Genomic DNA, 20318 nt, shown 5'->3' on the forward strand with positions numbered 1-20318 from the left:
GCAGGGCTACGCCCAGGGGCCAAAGCGTCTTACCTTTCGGGAACGTGGTTTCTGCCCTTCCTCTTGGCTGAAGAAGGTCCGCAAAAGAGGGGTCCGTGGACCTGGCCGCGGCGGGCATGAAGCCATTGGCTCATGTGGGCCCCAAGATGCCCCCCTGCCGCCGAGACTGACAGACTCCCCAGTCCGGCGCCCTCGGTGTCAGAACAAGACCCCCAACCGCAAGAACCTGCGTGGCAAACCAGGCAGCGCCCAAATCCCTACCACAGCGCATGCGACACCGCCTGGCCTGATGACGTCACCAGGCCGGCTGCCAGAGAAGCCCGATCAGGGAACAGCACTCTGGCGGCTACGGCGCCCTCCTTCGCCGGAGGCCGGTAGTACAGCTCATGCAGATGAGCGCACGCTTGTCACCGCCTTGAGATTTCAAACACTGCAGGCCATGCAATGAAAACTGAAGTCAACTCCCCCAGTTCCTTGTGTGCTTCTCCAGATGTTTTCCAAGTGCTTACGTTCACTCGCATATTTTATATAAAGATTTCTTTGTACCTATATGCATATCCTCTATTTCATGTAAAAGCAGCGTACTCCACATGTTCCACAATCGACCTCTGACCCTCAACTTTCCAGTCCATTTATTCATACATCCATTCTACTCCTTTTAATGCTTGCATACTATTCCATTCAGTACAATTACCAAAATTTATGAGTCCAATATTGATGGACTTTTAGTTGTTTTCAGTACTTCTATCCTCTGCTACACAGAGACTGCAGTGTGAACATCCTCACGCGTGAGTACAGCTACTTTTAAATTCCTAGAAGTAGAATTGCTGGAAAGGATATGCAAACTTAAAATTTTTAAAGTACTCTCTAATTCCCCTCCAAAAACACTGTAACAACCTACTCTCCCACTTAGAGTGAAACTTTCATTGGATTCCTACCCTGTGCCAGGTATCATGTTACAGGGTGATGCTATGTATATTTTCAAAAATACCGATAAATAACTGAGAGGGATAAGAGTGGAGCTGAAGACTAAGATTTCCACACAGCATCAGGCACAGGGAGCTGTCCCTGTTAGGAAAACTCTGAATTTGGCTACAAGTGGAACGGCAAAGGACAGCACGTCCTACAGTAGGTCTGAAGGCAGAAGGGGCAATAAATTTCAGATTAACCTGTAGATAATTGTAATAGTGAATGCTTTTTACTGCCTATTTTCTAGTTTCTGAAAATATCTTACAAACACTGTTAATAATCTTCACAACCATTGGAGAGCTAGGTAAACAACAGGTCAGAGAGGTGAGAGTTCTGGAATAAAGGAATAAATGAATGGGTAAAACGATCACTAGCTCTAACATTTCTGGGATAGTCACAGTCTAACCAAGTTGAAATCCACAAGCATCTACAACTCAGGAATATTCTACATATTTCCTAGTAGGTGAACATTAGTAAGTTGCTATTTGCAAAAAGAACGACATCAGTTAGCACAGCAGAGTTTGCAAACTTACAACTTGGCACCTTCAACTTTGAAGTTACATCAAAAAATATTCCTGGGGCCAGCCCCTGGCCGAGTGGCTAAGTTTGCGAACTCCGCTTGGCGGCCCAGGGTTTTGCTGGTTTGGATGCTGGGCGCGGACGTGGCACTGCTCATCAGGCCACGTTGAAGCAGCATCCCACGTGCCACAACTAGAAGGACCCACAACTAAAATATACAACTATGTACTGGCGGGATTCGGGGAGGAAAAGCAGGAAAAAAAAAAAAAAAGGAGATTGGCAACAGTTGTTAGCTCAGGTGCTAATCTTAATATACATATTCCTTTGGAGTTTATGGAAAAAAATACACCATTGGTGAGCAGTGGCCTAAAAGTACACAGGGTACAGAAAGCTATAGACATGACCACACAAAATGTAACATGAATTGATCAGAACCTAGAAAGGCTATATTGGTCTTGCACTTCCCATTTGCTAAATGACACAAGCTGGGGTGGGACTACGCTCAGATGACGCAAGAAAATCTAGACCTAAGCACAACAAGGTTTCCAGAAAGTATGGGAAGCAGTAAAGTGTAGGTCTTTGGAGGTACGAATCCAACATGAAGTAAAAGAACGCCTCCATGGGTATGCAGGACACTGGAATGGAAAATATAGGAGCAAGGCATATTTGGAGCACCGAACAGATAAGTAGTTGACACTAACAAAATCTGCCAGTACCCGGCAGGGCCCCGGGGAACATGGAGGAGTTTGAGGGATGCCAGTCCTTAATTGAATCAAAAAGGGACAACGGGGAGAGTAAGGAAGAGCCTCAGGGCTAGACGGACAGGGTGTGTTACACCAAGACAAGTCTCAGTTATCCCCGTGGCAACAAAATGCAGGAAACGGGTCTATGGGACGAGACAGTACCCTAACTATAAAAAAAACGCTTCCTGTGAGTGCAGGGCTTGGTGGTAAGTTCCAGAACATTGGACTCAACCTTCTGACGTTCCTCAAGTTTCATTTAAGATTCTTTTAGAGGTAACATGATGCTGAGGCTGCAAGCTAAGGTTAAATGCCTGGAATGATGGAAAGAAAGCGGTTATAGAGACTGGGAAGCAGGAAAGGCCCAAGTAAGGGTTTGCCTGAACAGACTGGAAGCGGAAAGTGAATATTTTCATGTGTAAACATTTTACTGCTATGAGAATTTGTCTTACCACAGCTCCCACAAACTTATACTACCCACCCTAACCTGCGTTAGCTCCGGATTCCCTTCATTTCCACATGACATAGAGAAGAGAGAGACCAGTCTCACTTGTGGATATGTTGTTAGCCTCACGTTACATCCTCATATCATGGAAGTAGGCTATCCGGGGTATGAAGCTGAGGGGCAAAACCCTTCAAAGATTTCACGAGCCCCAGCCATAGCTCTACACTGCAATACCCTTCACAATTTCTCCTCGGGTAAGCACCCCCCGCCATCACTCAAAACATTGACATTTCATAACAGGAAAAATATTCCTATAAATGAAATGTGTGTCTTTGGAGGTCCCATCTAGCAGGTATCTACTTGTGGGATCCTGGCATCTTGGATCACACACCTCCTACTCATTTGAACTATGAAAGTCTCCACATAGGTCCACCCAGGCATCCGCAAAGCTTACCGCCAAGGAAAATGACTAGATCCACAGATTTCCTCCCCAAATCAGCTGACTCCACATACAAATCAGCAGCAACTCAGCCCTCGCCCACTGTCTCCCAGTTACCAGAGTGGTTAGAGAGAAGAGCACTAAGCAGGGGCACAAAAGCAGAGGCTCCCAGGCCAGCCGGGTGCACTGCAGACATCTGCTCCTTAGGCGTGAGGGCAGCGTGCAACTCACCACAATGCTTCTCACAGACCCCTCGCAAGTTTCTCCACAGAACCCTTCAGGTCAAGTTAGCTCGTGAGGCTTCCCAATGAACAATCAGCAGGAGAACAGCATGTGATCTGTCTTCCCACGTTGGATCCTTAAAAACACAACCAGGAGAAACATGGAGAAAGACCCAGAGCATTTGAAAACAACCCATATTCTACACAATTACCAATGAATAACATAAATCATGTAATATCACATAAAACAAAGTGAGAGAAAGTGATTTAAGATTATTCTCTTTAGTGGACAGAAACTGCGGCTATTGCAGGTCTACCCAGCAAATTGAAAAGCTATATACTGAATTTTCTGTTCTCTTAATACAAAATGAGGGCAAAATGTGTCCACCTGTTTCTCAAGGCCAAAACATCCACAGACAGCTGTTTTCCTGTCCCTTTCACCTTGCCTCTTCCCTATTCTCCACGAATGTCCTCCTCTTTCTCTCACTATTCTCCTCTGCATGTTGCTCGGCCTTGCACACAACCATGGCCGACAGAGAACCCTAGAGGCCCAATGTTCTACAGCGGCTGTTTCCAAGAGGGAGGAGGCTACAGCAACTGCCACACTGGATACACTCAGAGGAGAAGGAAAGGGGAGGACCCCGAATGCCTCTCATGTATAAAAGCGTGGGATGGCAGGAGGCCTGTGTGGCCCAAGGAGCCAGAGGTAGCAAATTATGGGCAAAAGAATTGCAACCCAAGGCTGGAAGACAAGAGCTCTGCCCTCAGCTGTGTCCCCAGCTCTCTGGCATCTGCTTCTAATGGGCAGGCGCCATTTTCAGAAGCATCAGGCACTGGAAAGAAGACCTCTGCTGCTGGGATTGAAAGGAAGTAACATCCAGGAGGGGGAGATGCAAGGGCGAGGCTGGTCCCAGAAACAAGGCCTATAATGCAGACAAAAGAAAAGGGGAGCAGCAGAGAGATGCAAGTCCAACCCGGCCCAGCCCAGTCCAAGGAAGGTAGGATTCAAGGAGAAGAAAGTCAAAGAGAAGACCGTTTAACCACATCATTCCCCACAAGGGGCACTCAACAAACCTCACCCTACTCTTTCACCAAGTTACAGAAGGAGCTGCCAATCCTTTCCTTTGCTCCTTAAAACCTGCAGTAAGTTCACAGTTAGATCACCTGGTAGGATTTCAGAACAACGGTAATAGGTCAACCTAGATGTCCTTTTCCTTCCTCTCTAAGGATATTAACTAACTGTACATGTAATTACTAATGTACAATGTATATTATAAAGTATAATTCATAGAATACAAAGAACTATGAGTTAATTACATTAATGAACATCTATAAGGAACGTTGAGAGGATTCCCTGACATAAGAGCCTGGGGAAGAGAGACTAGCACATGTGGCTCCTAGGATGTCACCTCCCCAGAGCTCAGCCATGCAGGTGCTGCTGTAGCTCTCCCCCGACTCCCTCCACCCAATCCCATCTTCTTGTGGGGAATCTGGCCGCCCTATTGGCTGTCTCGTACCTTTGAACTGCCTGCTCTGTGACATCATTCTCCCCCTAGACCTACGGCCACCTGCTAGAATCTTGGGGTTTCCATGGAGTTGTGTGTAAATAAATTTGGATCATCGCAAGTGACCAGTGTGACCAGCGACCTTCATACTGGACACACCGCTCTTTGACGGCAGCCACTCAGACTTCCTCTGGTATCGTCTCCTCATCTCTTGGATCTGCGGTTGATGCTTCCTCTTCTTGTCTCGCCATGTCAGGCAAGGAAACTAACTTTTTAAGTGTTCCGTTATGTATTTTTGCCCCTAAATTTGGTAGTAGATTCTAATGTAGCAGAGAATAATGGGAGGAAAGTATTCAAGTAAACCTGGGGACCTAATTTAAGTTTTGACTTTGACATTATGAGCTATAGGACTTTGGACAAGTCGTTGACTCTCTCACAAACTCTGTTTTCTCTCATCTCTCACATCAGGATATTACAACTGTGGTTCCTTCTGCTCCTTTTCTTTTCTAATATTGAATCTTAAAGGGCACCCAGGTAGAAATGAAATCAGAGACTTCTTGAGGGTGTTTCCACAGAAACAGAGAGAAATCTAGGTGATGCAGGAAGTTAGCAGTATATCCCCAAAGGTTTCATCTGTAATGGTCTCCCTCCACTGAAATTTCAACTGTAGTATTTTAAATTTAGTGCTGTTCAAAAGGCAATATGCCCATGTTTGGAGTTATCTACCTAAATGAGGTGAAAAAAAAAAAAGTAGGAAGAGACAATGGAGAGTACTGGGCTATAGGGGGACTAGTCTTCAAAGGTCAGGAAGTTGAGGATTGTTTTCATCAGCACAGGCCAACAGGAACCAAGAGGGAGGATAAAATAGAAGAATGAGGAGGAGAGCGAGGAGGAGCTCTCCAGGAAAAAGAGGTGGTTTGGCATGAAATGCTGAAGGAACCAAAGATTTTCAATTGCAGCAGGAAGAGCACAGAGTGAAATGTGCTCAGAGCAGGGCGAAGCACAGGTGACTTCAGCAAACGCTCACATTCATAGCCGAGGAAGGCCAGTGAGGCAGAACAGGGCATCGCCAGGCAAAGCAGCTTCTCAGACTCAGACTCGCTTGTTTGCTTTTTTCTCTTGCCTCTCTGAACACGGACGGCACCTGAGAGTTTGAATATAAACATTTCAGAGATCTTTTAGAAATGACACTTCCTATAATCCAGAAATTGATAAAGTGCTTATCCAGACGGCTGGAGGCAACAGAATTTCTAGTGTTTTATTTCATTCTCATTTTTTTTTTTTAAGATTTTATTTTTTTCCTTTTTCTCCCCAAAGCCCCCCAGTACATAGTTGTATATTCTTCATTGTGGGTCCTTCTAGTTGTGGCATGTGGGATGCTGCCTGAGCGTGGTTTCATGAGCAGTGTGATGTCCGCGCCCAGGATTCCAACCAACGAAACACTGGGCCGCCTGCAGCGGAGCGCGCGAACTTGACCACTCGGCCACGGGGCCAGCCCCTTCATTCTCATTTTTTAACTATGTAGATGTTTTGCCCATTAAAAATAAAACATAAGTTTCTAACAAATAATATCCTCTAACTTGAATCAGAAGGATTAATTCCTGTGTGTGATACGTAGGTTCCAAGTCAAGGCTGCTTTTCATCTTTATAAACATTTTCTTCCCGACACAGAGCGCGCACTGAGAAACGGCCACCATCTCTTTCTAGATCTAAGCTGCCCGAGAAGAAAAAGCAAAACTCAAGTGCCCCATCTCTGACTCCACATTTATCTCAGACAATTTTGTGGCATCCTTCCGGTTTTCCTACATTTAAATTTTTAAAAGTTGGATTCTAGCGATGACGGTGTTTTTAGTCTTTGGGGATGACCCCTTCCTGGATCTTGAAGGTGATAATAATTGAGGTTTTAGGATAAATAGAAAAACCTTCCTGATACCTTTTAAGTACTCTCTTCTGCATCTATGTGGTTATACTAATTGAAGTATGGATTTCTAGTAGGCTTAACTAGCTGTTCCTTGCGGCTCATGGTCAGAGAAATAAGAACGAGCACAACAACGGAATTCCTTTACACTTAGGATGTTGCTCTCTGCTTTGTACCAGTTTTCACTGAAATATCTGTCTGCTTATATTGTGGCCAGCTATACATTCACATTGATAGCATTTTGATGCCTTTTAGGCCACTTTTACTGATCGACTCTGTCTGCACGTACTGGCTAGGAATTCATTCAAAATCACCTTCTTCTCGGGCTGGTTTTGGTAAATAGTATTCACTACAATGGAGCCGGCAATATTCACTTTCATGACAAAGCGTATATGATACAGAACTACATTTATCAGTAAACTGATTCTGCTTTGTTGCTTGCTGCATACCGCAGTTTTTATGAATATCTATATGGTTCTTTTTACTTCCTTGATAAATGTTTTCCATGATTTTTCACAGAACTTATCATGTCTTCCTCCAGATAACAGATATGTCCTATATGAATTCATGTATGAATTACTATTATTGTTGTTGCTGTTGTTATTGTAACTACAGATGAGTAACCTGAAGCTCAGGGAGATTAAATTACTGTTTTCTTTCAAAAAGCACTTCTTGGGATGCACACCCTCAGGCAATCCTGTGGAGGTAGGATCAGAAACCAGGCTTGAAGAGGGTAAGAGTGACCCTTTACACCTACCACCCGGACTGACTACTGGGTGAACTCTAGGGAACAGCACGTGAACTGCACGAGCAAACAGACCCTGAAGAAGACAGTGCTAACAGCTGCACTGTTTTCTAAGGGACCAAGAAAACGCCTTATTAGGAGGTCTCCTTCTCCCGGGTTCTGGTAGTGGAACAGTCAGAGCAGAGTCCTGGCAAGAAGTCAGGAGACTTAGGCTCTGTGACCTGGTGATGATGCTGCCATAATGGGAGAATCGGACCACTCCTGCTGACCTCTCTGAGCCTCAGTTTCCTCACTCGTACCAGGAGAATGTCAGAACAGAGCATCTCTGAGGACGTTCTGGTTTCAAGTGCTTCAATGCTAGCAAAGAGTAGACGAGTCAGGACTAGGGGAGGCTCAAGGGAAGGATGGGCAGGGAGAAGGGGGCTTCCAGCCTAGAGAACAAGGTGTGACCCACACCACATGGGGCTTCTGCACATCTCTGCCGCAGCTGGGAGCACAGGCAGTTACACAGAAAGGAACAAACTCCTCCCGCCCTTACAACCACCATAAAGGCGTGGGTGTTCGCTATCTCAGTGAGCACTGGGATGAGAGGCTTCCTCATGCAGCAACCTTGAGATGATGCTGCTCCTCAGACATTGTCAGAGTTGATCAGTCTCACTGAGTTTTTCTTCACCCTCTTGTTCCCTACAGAAAATTTCCAGAATCCATCCTTACTTGGAACTCCCAACTCCCTGCAGCTCTCTCTTCCTGTGGTGAGCGATGCAGCTTCCCTAGCAGGAAGTGTCTGCAATTTCTCCAGAGTCTCTGCTCCAGCCGTCAGTTCAGGATGGCTACTGCCATCAGCCTCGGGCACCTCTTCCCAGCCACTCATGGGCAGCGCCTACCTTTACCAACATTCTAGCACAACCACGCTGTCTGGAGTGACTGGCCAGAGCCAGAGCTCCAACTCAGCTGCTTCCTATCCGGGTCTCTTTGAGTGGGGTGTCCCAGGAAGCACTGCACAGGAGTCCTCTTCACTCGGAGACTGCACTCTGACTGTCACTGGCCACGACACAGCGGTTTCTTCCATGTCTATGGCAGCACAGTACGACAGAACTTCAGGTGCCAATAACCCGGTCCCACTGTATCCATCACTTTCCACCAGCCTTGTTCAGGGAACACCATCTCAGGTTCCAAATCAGGGACACAGCCTGTCACTTCCCTACCAGGAAGGAAGCCAGGTGTACTACTATGGTCACGGCACACTGGGGCCTCTGCTGTCTGGAGAACTTGGCCCCTGCCTGCAGTCCTACGGCTCTGTGTCCTACACAGGAGCTGGGGCCTCTGCTCCTCAACCAGAAATGGTGTTGGTACTAAAGGAGATTCAGCCCACACATGTCCTTCCACCAGCCTCCACCTCTGGGGTCTACTACGCTGCGTCTGCTCCAGCCATCCCACAAACCAGATTTCAAGGTGAGTACAAACAGCAAGAAGGCAGAGAAAGGAGGTCTGCATCCAAAATCAGGGTCAAATCTGCAGCCGGGAAGCGGTGAGGCCACAGACAGGTAGAACTGAAGTCCTGAGACATGAGTGAACACTACCCTCGCTCAGTGCTGCCCATTTGAGACTCGACATAAGAACACCTCATACAGGGGGGCAGGGGGGACATTGTAATGCTCATCCATGCTACATGGCTGAGAACCCCAAGAGCACACCAAGGGACCCCATACCTCTCACCACCCCAGCTGCTAAGTGCCCTACTCCACCACATACAAATGGACTCCCTCTGCCGATTTACGGGTTAGTCTCCTGGGAAGGCCTGTCAGAACTATCACTATGATAGAGACACGCAAACTTTCCCTCGCTTTGTTCACTCATACCAGGAATAAGACCCTCTGTCCCGAGACGCTGTCAAAATTCAGCAGGCTAGGAATCTGTCCTTGCTCATATATTCCATCGGAAAGAGCTCCGCTCCCTCTCCTCGTCCACAGTGTGACGTGTTCTCATTCTCTCGGGAAAATGGACAGCATCAAAAAGACTCTATAGGAGAATGTTAGGACTTGTGAAATGTCTCATAGTATAAAACTCTCTTTTACTTTTTACTGCTCCTATGACAACCCTATGAAATAGAAAGAAAGCCAAGGGACAATGACATCCAATGATCACCAGTAAGAACCAGAACACTCGCCTCTTACCTCCTAGCACAGGGAGCTGTCCATGATCCTTAAGAGCCAGGAGAAATGCCTTGCCCATCGGGGGAAGGGACGTGGTTGCTGCACTGGTGTCTAGGGGGGAACATCTCACCCACCAAGGACTCACTTCATCCTTGCTTCCTTTGTAGTGGTGGAAACGTCCCTGGGGATGGAGACTTCCCTGGGGCTGCAACCGCCAAGCCAGAAAATTTACCTACAGCAAGCTCCAGAATTCCCCAAATCCTGCAGTAGCAGAAATACCCAGATGCTGCAGAGTGACCCACCAGCTGAGCTTGGGGACATGTCACTGACAGCTCCAGACAAGACTTCTAACAGTGACCTCCTGGCACTGTCTCCAAATCCAAAGAACTGGGATGAGTTTAACACCAAACTTGCAAAGCCCCTGGATCCCGACCAGATCCCAATACAAAACCAAGAGCCTCTACTACAGCCTTTAGAAATTCCTGATATTCTCCAGCTCCTGGCCTGCATCGATCCCCTCGGGCCAGAGGACCACCCTGCTTCCGAAAACGCTGATCTGGGAAAGAGTAGCCTGAGTCTTGAGGGCCAAGGGACACTGGAAAACGGGACCGAGGCTAGCGGTGGCTTTGCAGACATCGCTACACTGATGGAGGATGGTCACCTTCCCCAACTATTCGACCCCTTGAAAGACCTTGATCAACCCCAAGGCCCCGAGCTGATCCAAGCCAAAGAGACAGGAGCCATCGAGTCCATCCAGCTGCAGGAAAAGTCGAGCGGCAGAAAGGCTGCCTCCGATAACACCAGGAAGAACAAACATCAGGCCTCTGAGCCTCTCGATGGTGCTCCCAAGGCCAAAATCCAGCCAAAGGACCCGGAGTGCCTGTCAGGGCGAGAAGGGCTTATTTGCAATGCTGCAGCCAGTGACAGGGCTCCTGAGAACGAGGCCGAGCACTCCAACAGCAAACCTCAGAAAGCTGCACCCAGCAGGATCAGTACAACTAAGACCCATGGGCAGGAAAGGACCAAGAGGACCAGAGGAAACAACCCCAAGAAAGCCGGAGAGAGTCGGCAGTCAGGGACTGAAGTCAGGGTGGAAGAGAAGCCAAAGATGCCCAAGATGAAGCGGAGGAAGAATCAACCCGAGCTGAGCCAAGAAACCTTTAAGCGGCCTCGAACCAGCCTCGGCCAGCACATGCTGGAGTCGGTGCAGGTGTTTCATGCTCTGGGGAGGAAGAGTGAGAAGAACACCGGGCCCTCTTCCTCCCGGGCCCTGGGAACCTCCAGCAACCCCAAACACCCCCAGCCCTGCCCAGCTATCAAACCGTGGCTGGATAAACCACTGGAGGGTCAGTGTCCTGAGGAAACTCAAGTCAAAGCCCAGAAAGCAGAGAGCAGTGCTGAAAAGGAGTGTCCACCTCCATCCCGGGACGAGCTGCCACCTCCTGGGAAGGTCAGGTTGGTACCTTTGCCTTTTCTGTCCGTGGACAAGCCTCCAGCTCGACCTGTTCCTCGGAGGCCACAGGCTCTGGCCTCACATCGGCCTGCTGTGGCAGACCCTGCCCGGCCTGCTTCCACCAACTCAGCTCAACCAACTGCAGTCAATTCCACCCACCCAGCTCCTGCATCTTTGACAGGTCCTGCCAGACCAGCTCGGCCAATTTCCACCAACCCCGCTCGACCAGGTTGGACCAACCCCACCCGGCCTAGCGGCCCTCAGTGTCCTGCTTCAAGGCCTGCACCTTACAGAACAGCATCTTGCACTTCTCTCCAGCAGGAGCCCGTTCCCACTGCTGTGCCCATGCTCCAGGCCCCGCCCAAGCCTCCCGCCCAGTATCTACTGGAGGATTTTAGCAAGCAACCAATTCCATGGAGGAAACCCGACATTCCAGGGCCAGTGATGTCAGAGCCCATCACACAGGAACAGAGGCCAGAGCGGGAGGCCATGAAGAGGCAGGCTCAACAGGAGCGTGAGAAGGCTGCCAAGTACACCTCTTGGGGGAAAGTGCAGTTTTTCATTGAGAGGGAAAAAGAAATGGAAATTTCTCGATACTATGGCTACGCGATATAAGGCTGCTAGGGCTCTTGGTGCCCCTTTGGGGACCAGTTGTTTTTCTAGAGATAGATAGATAGATAGATAGATTTCTCTTATTTATTTTGATATATTTAAAAACTTAGTAAGACAGTAAATAAAGTACTAGAATGAATAGATGAGTAATAAAGAAGCCTTCTCTGTTTGGAAATGCTGTTAACTGTGTTTTTTCTGTGATGGGGGTGGGAGGGAAGCCAATTCTTCAGGAGAAAAAAAAAGTGAAGTTGGACAGGAGAATGAGGGAAAAGGGAGACGAACTGACGAAAGAGGCCATAATTGGGTGCAGGGCTGGGGAGGCCAAAAGGGGAGAGATTTGAGGGGTTTATAAAAAGAAGCAGGAGTCGTGAATGACAGAAGTCAGAAGCAGGGCCTGAGGGGAGCGTTAAAAGAGTAAAATTGGAATAGAGTTGAAGACGGCAGCCGATGAGTCTAGGTTGACCAGGAGAAATGTAAAAAGTCTCTCAGGGAGGCTGGTCTTATGGCTCACGACCACCACATCGGTGTTTTGGAAAACAAGAGATTCAGGACACCTTCCAAAAGGCTTGGGTCACTTCATCCATGAATGACTACGGCTGGGGACGGTCAGTATAAATCAAAGGGGAATCTACGGGATGAATGGCCAGGGCTGAGTTACCTTGGGGGCAGCTGATAACAGGAGCCTCCCCATGGGAGCTGCTGCAGCAGGACAGGGCAGGCAGAGAAATTTCCTCAACTTCTGTGCACCAGGCCCACGAGCCCACTACTTCAGTTAACCTTTGCAACCACACGCAAGGGCAGGGTCACTAAGCCGCTTTACTACTGACGTTCCGCAGTGGGCTGCAGTCACACTGCCTGCGGAGGAGCAAGGCCTCAACTTGAGACCTGCATGCCAGCAGTGCTCAGTATTTGCTAATGTCTGTTGGCGACCAAGCTGGCTTTCAGAGCACAGCATCCAGACGTTACTGGTGGATGAGACCAAACTTCTGGAGCGGGGCCTAAACTTTTTTTTAGATGTACTTCATTCTATTTCCCCTCTGTACAGACTATGTCGTTTTCCCACCCAAGGTCCAATTGCCATACATCGTCCTACACATCTGCCCCTTACCCCTTTCCACCTCCTCCCCCGCTTTCCCCTCTGGTATCTATGTGTTTGTTTATCTTCCACATATGAGAGAAGTATTAGGTATATGTCTTTCTCCATCTGACCCATTTCACTTAGCGTAACACCCTCAGGGTTCACTCATGTTGCTGCAAATGGCAAGATTTCATGCTTTTGATAACTGAGTAGGATTCCATTGTATATATACCACATCTTCTTTATCCATTCACCTCTCAGTGGGCCCTTAGGAGGTTGTTTCCAAGTCTTGGCTATTGTGAATAATGATGCAACGAACATATGGGCGCATCTATCTTTGCCAATTAGTGTTTCCACGTCCTTTCGATAAACACCCACAAGTGGAATAGCTGGGTCATATGGTAGTCTTATTTTTAATTTTTTCAGGAATCTGCATTCTCTGTTCCATAGTGGCTGTACCAATTTACATTCTGACCTGCACTATATGAGGGTTCCCTTTGCTCCACACCCTTCCAACACTTGCTATTTCTTGTTTTTCTAATAATAGCCATTCTGACGGGCGGGAGGTGGTAGCTCATTTTGGTTTTGAATGCCCTTTCCTAAAAATTAGTCATGTTTCATACCTTTTCATGAGCCTGCTGGCCACTTGTATATTTGCCTCAGAAAAGCGTCTGTTCATAAGTATTGACTTGAGAGACCTGCCAGGTCCTCCTGAATCCACCTGGCCTGTCGCCACCTTTTCTAAACATCACTGTCCTCCAAACCACATGAGAAAAATCTGCCGGAAGCGTCTGTCACACTGCAGGAGAGTGGTGGGTGTGCCTGTGCACTGGGTCGCGGCTCCACCCGCACAGGACTTGTGTGCCCAAGGGTCCAGAGTCACCCCCTGGGAAGTCTTGTGGGGCACCTGGAGGGGCTGAGCAGGGGAAGCGTGGGGGACAGGAGGCATACAAGGGAATGCAGTGGTTGGAGGGGAGTGATGTGAACAGTAAATAATTACCGTGGGAAAATTGGTAATTTACATTTCTAAAATTATTTTTATTGAGATATAATTCACATACCAGAAAACTCAACCTTTTGAAACTCTAAATTCAGTGGCATTTAGTACATTCACAAGCTCAGGCAACCACCAGCATTATCAAACCCATCACATTTTCATCACCCCTAAAAGAAACCCTCTTAACCATTAGAGGCTGCTCCTCACTCCCTCCTCTCTCCAGACCCGGCAACCACTCATCTGCTTTCTATCTTTACGGACTTGCCTTTTCTGGACATTTCACACATCTGAAATATACCACAATACGTGACCTTTGTGTCTGGCTTCTTTCACTTAGCAGAATGTTTTTCAACGTCCATCCACGTTGTAGTGTGTGTCAGTCTTTCATTCCTTTGTATGACTGCATAACGGAGCCACCACACTTGTTTATGCTTTCCTCAGTTCATGGACATTTGTGTTGTTTCTGCTGGTCATTTACATTTAATGAGAGCTTATATTGTGTCACGAAGCACCACGAAGTCACTCACCCCATTTCGCCCATAAGGAGACAGGCTTGGAGAGTGTCAAGAACTGGCCCAAGGTGAAGAGGCAGCAACTGGGGCAGCTGGGGTTTCAACTCAGGCAGGCAGACCTCAGAGGTAATAGATTCACAGGAGAGAACGTGAGAAAGGTACAAAAGGGGATTCAATGGAAATTCACCATTCTCCCCAAGTTCCCCGGCCACCCATTTCCCTCCTCCCTTAGACACATTTACTTTTGCCACGCTGCGGATCCTTCCAGAGAGATGATTTACACTCCAACGTGGAAGTATCACAGTTTACTCACTAATGTGTCCACTGATTTGAAATATCATTTTTATGCTACACCAAATTCTTACATGTGTTGGAATTACTATTTTCAGAGTTGGCCTGACTTTTTTGCTTACCTCGAATATTTGGCATTTCTCTAGAATTCATTTTCTCTTCTTATAGAATTTTTAAAATTTCCTCCTTCTCTTATTTCTCTGAAGACATTATCCATTGTGTTCATTCACTCTTGTATTATTTGTAATGTCATCTTCAGATAGGACAAACTACCTGGTTTCTTCAAAAAGCTAAGTTATTGAGAAAAAAAGAAACAAAGAGAAAGAAAGTGGAGAGAGACATGGAAGGAGAACCCATAGATTAAATCAGACATCCGAGACCTAACAATCAAACGCCAAGTGTGGCCCTAACTTAGACCTAACTCAAACTCTTCAAAACAATTTCTATGACATTTAGGAGACAACTGCGAATTTGAGCGCTGACTGGATATTTAATAATAAACCAGGATATTAAGGAACAAAAGTCTGACATTTTAAATGTATATATCAAAGATGAACAGGTGAAAGTATATGATATTGGGGATCTGCTTAAAAAACTATGGAATAGGGCGAAACAGGGAGGGGTAGAGAGGAGACACGACAGCCATCAGCTGATAAATATTCAAGCTGAAGGAGTTCATGGCTGGTCCACGAACACCACACCATTATGTCTGCTCCTGTAAATGCTTAAAATTTGTGTTAATTGTTAAAACAGGACGACACTGTAGAAGACTTTTTGGCGCTTTCTCAAAGGTTAAACGTAGAACTTCCACACGATCCAACATCTCTACTCCCACCTATACATCCAAAAGAATTCAAAGCAGGGATTTGAACCAATGTTTGTACACAATGCTCACAGCAGCATGACGCATAAGGGCCAAAAGGTAGAAACAACCCAAGTGTCCATCAACAGACGAATGGATACACAAAATGTGGTATGTACACACAATGGAATGCTATTCAGCCCTAAGAAGGAATAACATTTTGTTACATGCTGCAACATGGATGAACCTAGAAAACATTATTTTCAGTGAAATAAGCCAGATACCGAAGGAAAAATATGTCGGATTCCGCTAACATGAGGCACCTAGAATAGGCAAATTCACGGAGACGTGAAGTAGAATAGAGGTCACCAGGGGCTGGGGGAGGGGAAATGGGGCTGTTATTTTTTCATGGTGACAGAGCTTTTGTTGAGGATGATGAAAACCGTTTGCTTACAGGCAGTGGTGACAGCTGCACAACATCATGAGTGCACTTAATGCCACTGAATTGTACACTTATGAATGGTTAAAATGATAAATATTGCTTACGTACATTTTACTACAGTAAAAAAAAAAAAAAAAAACAAGGAATACCTGAGTTCAAGTTTCAATTCTTCCTTTTCTGGGCCTCAGTTTCACCTTCTGTGAAGTGAGTCACTGTCACCGTCTATGCTCCGGGCTCAGTGCAGAGGAAGCACTCAGGAGGGGACGTTAGTACCACTCCCACTTCATCAGCAAAGGCCTGCTGTGCGGATTCACTGCCTTAACGTGTGTGCACGCACTTTTTAAATGGCAGCTGCTGTACAGGCCTACCTCACTGTACTGTGCTTCGCTCTACCGTGCTTCACAGACGCCGCATTTCTTACAAGACCCCCATCAGCAACACGATTACAACTTGCTGAAGGCTCAGATGATGGTTCATATTTTTAAGCAATAAGGTATTATTTACTTAAGCTATGTATGATGTCCCTTTAGATATAATACTATTGCAAACTTAACAGACTATGGTATCGTGTACACATAACTTCTACATGCACTGGGAAACCAAATCATTAGTCTGACTCGCTTTATTGCGATATTCACTTTATTCAGTGACCTGGAACAGAACCTGTGATATCTGTGAGGTAGGCCTGTACAAATGTTAACAGACATTAGGTGTTATTGTTTCCCAAGGCTGTGGAACTGCCTAGAAGAAGGATAATTCTTTCCCACTGATAATGCCACACAGGCCAACAGAACATATGTGTTTCTCTATTATATCCAAAGATATTAGGAAACGAAAGCATAAAACTTAGAGAACTGTCTTCTATCAGGATACTTACACGTGCTCTGACAACTGCCCAAAATAAGTACTGAAGATACCATGGATACTCCATTCTTTTCTTTAGGCTACTACTGTTCTTACTAGAAGTTCACTTTACTTTGAAAATACAGAACAGGGGGGCCGTCCCCGTGGCGTAGTGGTTAAGCTTAGTGGGCTCTGCTTCGGTGGCCTCAGTTCACGAATTCAGATCTAAGGCACGGACCCACACCACTCGTCAGCCACGCTGTAGCACTGACCCACATACAAAACAGACGAAGACTGGCACAGATGTTAGCTCAGGGCTCATCTTCCTCAAGCAAAAGAAGAGGAAGCGCGGCAACGTATGTTATCTCAGGGAGAAATCTTTCCTCAGCAAAAATATATGTATGTATTTTTTATAATATATACTTTATAAATATACATAGAACATGGAAGTTCATACAATTTCTTAAGCACATACAGAGGTTACTGCCAAATATTATACTTCAATTCACATCTTTACTCTCTTTTTCAGGTAGCAATTAGAAAAGTGTAATTAAGGAAAGCACTTGGTTCCCTTTTTGAAATACTACCCATGAGAGAAGGCCAGGATTACAACTACTGAATTACTATGCTTATTATACCATAAGAATGAAGACGGTTCCTTTCAATTAAGGGTTCCATTTACCTCTGGTTTGTATTAGTGGGGAGTGTGTGTTACATCAATAATCAGTCCAAGTTCTTCACTCTGCTCTCAGATTTTGCTGGAAACAGCCAAGGGGTAAAAACATTCTTCTAGAACAAGATTCTTTTCCAAACTCTGTCAGAGAGAATGAAATAAGAAACAGCAAATGTCTGCTTCAAATCCTTTCTTATACTGTCATTCATTCAAGCCCTATGATGCTAACATACACTGTGATTCAGAGGAAAGTTTCCACCCTTCTGGAAGTTACAAGCTAGATTACAATCTTTTCCCCCAGAGATTAGAGGGAAGAAAATAAGCTCACTTCTAGAGATTTACTTCTGTATTTGTGTCACGGGGGTACCTAACCAGACTGTAAACTCCCAGAAGGCAGGGACCACATCAGTGTTGTCCACCACTGTACCTCCAGCTCCAAGCGGAGTGCCTATGAGTAGGCACTTATAAATACTCCTAGAATATCTAAATAAATGAAGGATGGCTCTTATTGCTAAATATTCTTTTATGTATTTATCTTATTTATGTACTCTGTTCCACTGATCTGTGGTTACTCAAGGGCCAGCAACACATCTTTTAAAAAACTGACAGAGGTGGTCGGCCTGGTGGCGTAGTGCTTAAGTTCACCAGCTCTACTTCGGTGGCCCGGGGTTTGCAGTTTGGGATCCAGGGTGTGGACCCAGCACCGCTCATCAAGCCGCACTGTGGCAGCATCCCACACAAAACAGAGGAAGACTGGCAGAGACGTTAGCTCAGGGCCACTGTTCCTCATAAAAAAAATTAAAAGTAAAAAACTAATAGACTCATTTGTAGAGCAGTTTTAGCTTCATAGTAAAACGGAGCAGAAAGTAAAGAGTTCTCACTTTAACCATCTCTCCTTCACCCTACACAGCCTTTCCCACCATCACCATTCCATACCAGTGTGCTCCATTTGTTGTAATCAATGAAGCAACACTGACACATCATTATCAAAGTCCATAGCTCACATCACGGGTCACTCTGTGTTGTATAATCTATGGGCTTTAGCCAATGTACAATGACATGTATTTACCCCTAGAGTATCAGACAGATTAGCTTCACCACCCGAAAAATCCCCTGTGCTCCAGCAACACTTCTAGTATGGCTTAACATTTGGTAGGGCTAGGCAACCCTTGTCTACCTTCTTCCTTTTCGGAATTTTCCTGGTGATGTAAGTTTCTTTTGCTATACGAGCTTTAGAATCAGATGATATGAGATGATGTTAAATTTATAAATTAACTTGGGCAGATCTGACAGATCTACGATGCTGAGTCTTCCACCGAACATTGTGAAAGGTTTGAAGACTGTATTAATTACAACAAAGCGTACAATCTCTCCTGTCAGTTTCTTCCAGACTTGGAGCTGGAGGATCATTACCATCTCCAGCTATCTGAACAACAGCCAACCTGAGGTAACTCATTTAGTCACAAACCGCTTAGGAAGCCTTCCTTGATTAACCCTGTCTGTTGTCATTTCCCCCTCCTTTCCATTCCTAGGCATTTCTGCTGTGGCATTTCTGTGACACATCATTTGCCACTTGACAGTCCACTGTGCCTGACACTCGACTGCCAAGTACTGAGGCAGCTTTGCCTTGGGTGACTTCCCTCAAACACCCAGGACACCTTGTCCCATTCCACTGCCACGCAGGGGTCATTCATCTCCCTACCTCTACTGCGTGAACAGGGACTGCACTGGGAGTGGCCCTGCAGCTTCGCAATCCCCTTGATGGCGCCGTAAACAGTCCCAACACTGAAGAGAACACCTTGTGCACACAGAACTAGAAGAGGCTTCCTATAACCACGTCACACAGGAAAGATGTTGGCTGTGCGGAGGAAAGGAGACTGAAGAGTCTTCCTGCTTCTCCCTGCTGATGTCCTTGCAGAAAAGGGGCTGAGCAGGGACCCGGGGGAACCTCAGGATCCCCTTGCAGAGACCGTGGAGCAGGGACCGAGGAGTGAGGACAATCGCGGAGAGGAGGAGGAATATAGGAGGAAATTCACAGGCACCGCCAATGCGGGTGGGGGTGGGCCGTCAGTTCACTCATTCAACAAAGACTGGAAAGTAGTTATGATGTGTCCAGGACCATGTTTGGTGTTGCCAGATGTGAATCAGAACTATTTGCTTATCTTTAAGAACTCACTAATGTTTAAGTCCAGAGATGCAGAAGAATTGACAGAGTAGGTGAAAACCCACTCCTGACCTACGAGACACAAATTAAATAAATCCCCAGTAGTCAAAGTGGGCTCTCCCTGACACTAATCCACGCTGTGCCGGGCAGGGTGATGAGACGTGGAATCTCTTTCTCACCTTTTTCATGTCAGTCAAATGCCTTCCCCACCTATTCCTTTCTTCCTTCAAAGAAAAACACAGTTTTTCAGAGTTTCCATGCTGAAATCCTGACCTTGCTGATCCGGGGCATTTTTGTGGTTGTGAGGATGGGATGGGAGGGGTTTTACTGGCATTTAGTGGCTGACGGGCATGGGTATAACACATCTTGCCAAATTCAGAACACTCCCACAAGTGGGTCTCACACCTGGATGACTTTTCAAAGTCTTATTCAACATCCATAGAGGTGAAAAACTGTTCACAAGTATCTAAGCCTTAGAACCTAACTTCATTTCACACATAAACACAAAGGGTTTCTTTGCAGTTTTCACGGACATTGAATGTCCAGCATAGAAACCATCTTATCATCCTAGTGAAGACTGTACCTTGTTTTCTTTGGAAATCTACTTAGCGCAGCTCACAATCATTGAAACTCCTGCCACTAAGGCAACATACCCACCCAGATCAGTGAGCATGGGCAGCTTTGGCATTCATGGTGCAAGCAACTGACAATTCCTTTATTTTTAGTGAAGCCATGCCCAAACATTGACATATGGAAATGTAAACACATATTACTCTATTCTAAATTACTTTATTTTA

The 20318-nt window shown here is 46.2% G+C and overlaps 2 protein-coding genes across 8 annotated transcripts in view; one reads left to right on the plus strand and one right to left on the minus strand.

Annotated features, from left to right (window-relative positions):
- Positions 1 to 20318, minus strand: part of MTHFD2 (methylenetetrahydrofolate dehydrogenase (NADP+ dependent) 2, methenyltetrahydrofolate cyclohydrolase) — an 86855-nt gene that overhangs the window by 64509 nt on the left and 2028 nt on the right. For 2 of the 7 annotated variants that reach the window (XM_070511937.1, XM_070511938.1), the window contains exons 2-5: positions 17367 to 17498; positions 14720 to 14887; positions 14322 to 14425; positions 3344 to 3470 (exon numbers count right to left, since the gene is read on the minus strand). Coding sequence is in view for 1 of the 7 variants with exons in the window: in XM_070511933.1 (XP_070368034.1) it covers positions 34 to 134 (101 nt within the window). In the remaining 6 variants the exon portion in view is untranslated. Of the gene's footprint in view, positions 1 to 33; positions 289 to 3343; positions 3471 to 5865; positions 5905 to 14321; positions 14426 to 14719; positions 14888 to 17366; positions 17499 to 20318 lie in introns of those variants that run through there. The other 5 variants (XM_070511933.1, XM_070511939.1, XM_070511940.1 and 2 more) reach the window with 4 other exon arrangements.
- On the plus strand, positions 133 to 11864 carry LOC139045468 (uncharacterized protein C2orf78-like). Its single transcript, XM_070511475.1, has 4 exons — positions 133 to 374; positions 4946 to 5094; positions 8192 to 8953; positions 9822 to 11864. The coding sequence occupies exons 1-4, from the start codon at positions 133 to 135 to the stop codon at positions 11720 to 11722; spliced, it is 3054 nt and encodes a 1017-aa protein (XP_070367576.1). The 3' UTR covers positions 11723 to 11864.

The sequence above is a fragment of the Equus asinus genome, chromosome 6 (assembly GCF_041296235.1).
Source record: "Equus asinus isolate D_3611 breed Donkey chromosome 6, EquAss-T2T_v2, whole genome shotgun sequence".
NCBI classification, from domain to species: Eukaryota; Metazoa; Chordata; class Mammalia; order Perissodactyla; family Equidae; genus Equus; species Equus asinus.

Coding starts and splice junctions, on each gene's coding strand:
- LOC139045468 (XM_070511475.1), top strand. CDS start 133: ATGTGGGCCCCAAGATGCCCCCCTGCCGCCGAGACTGACAGACTCCCC. Junction 375..4,945: donor CCCTCCTTCGCCGGAGGCCG/GTAGTACAGCTC, acceptor GTGTAAATAAAT/TTGGATCATCGCAAGTGACC. Junction 5,095..8,191: donor TTCTTGTCTCGCCATGTCAG/GCAAGGAAACTA, acceptor TGTTCCCTACAG/AAAATTTCCAGAATCCATCC.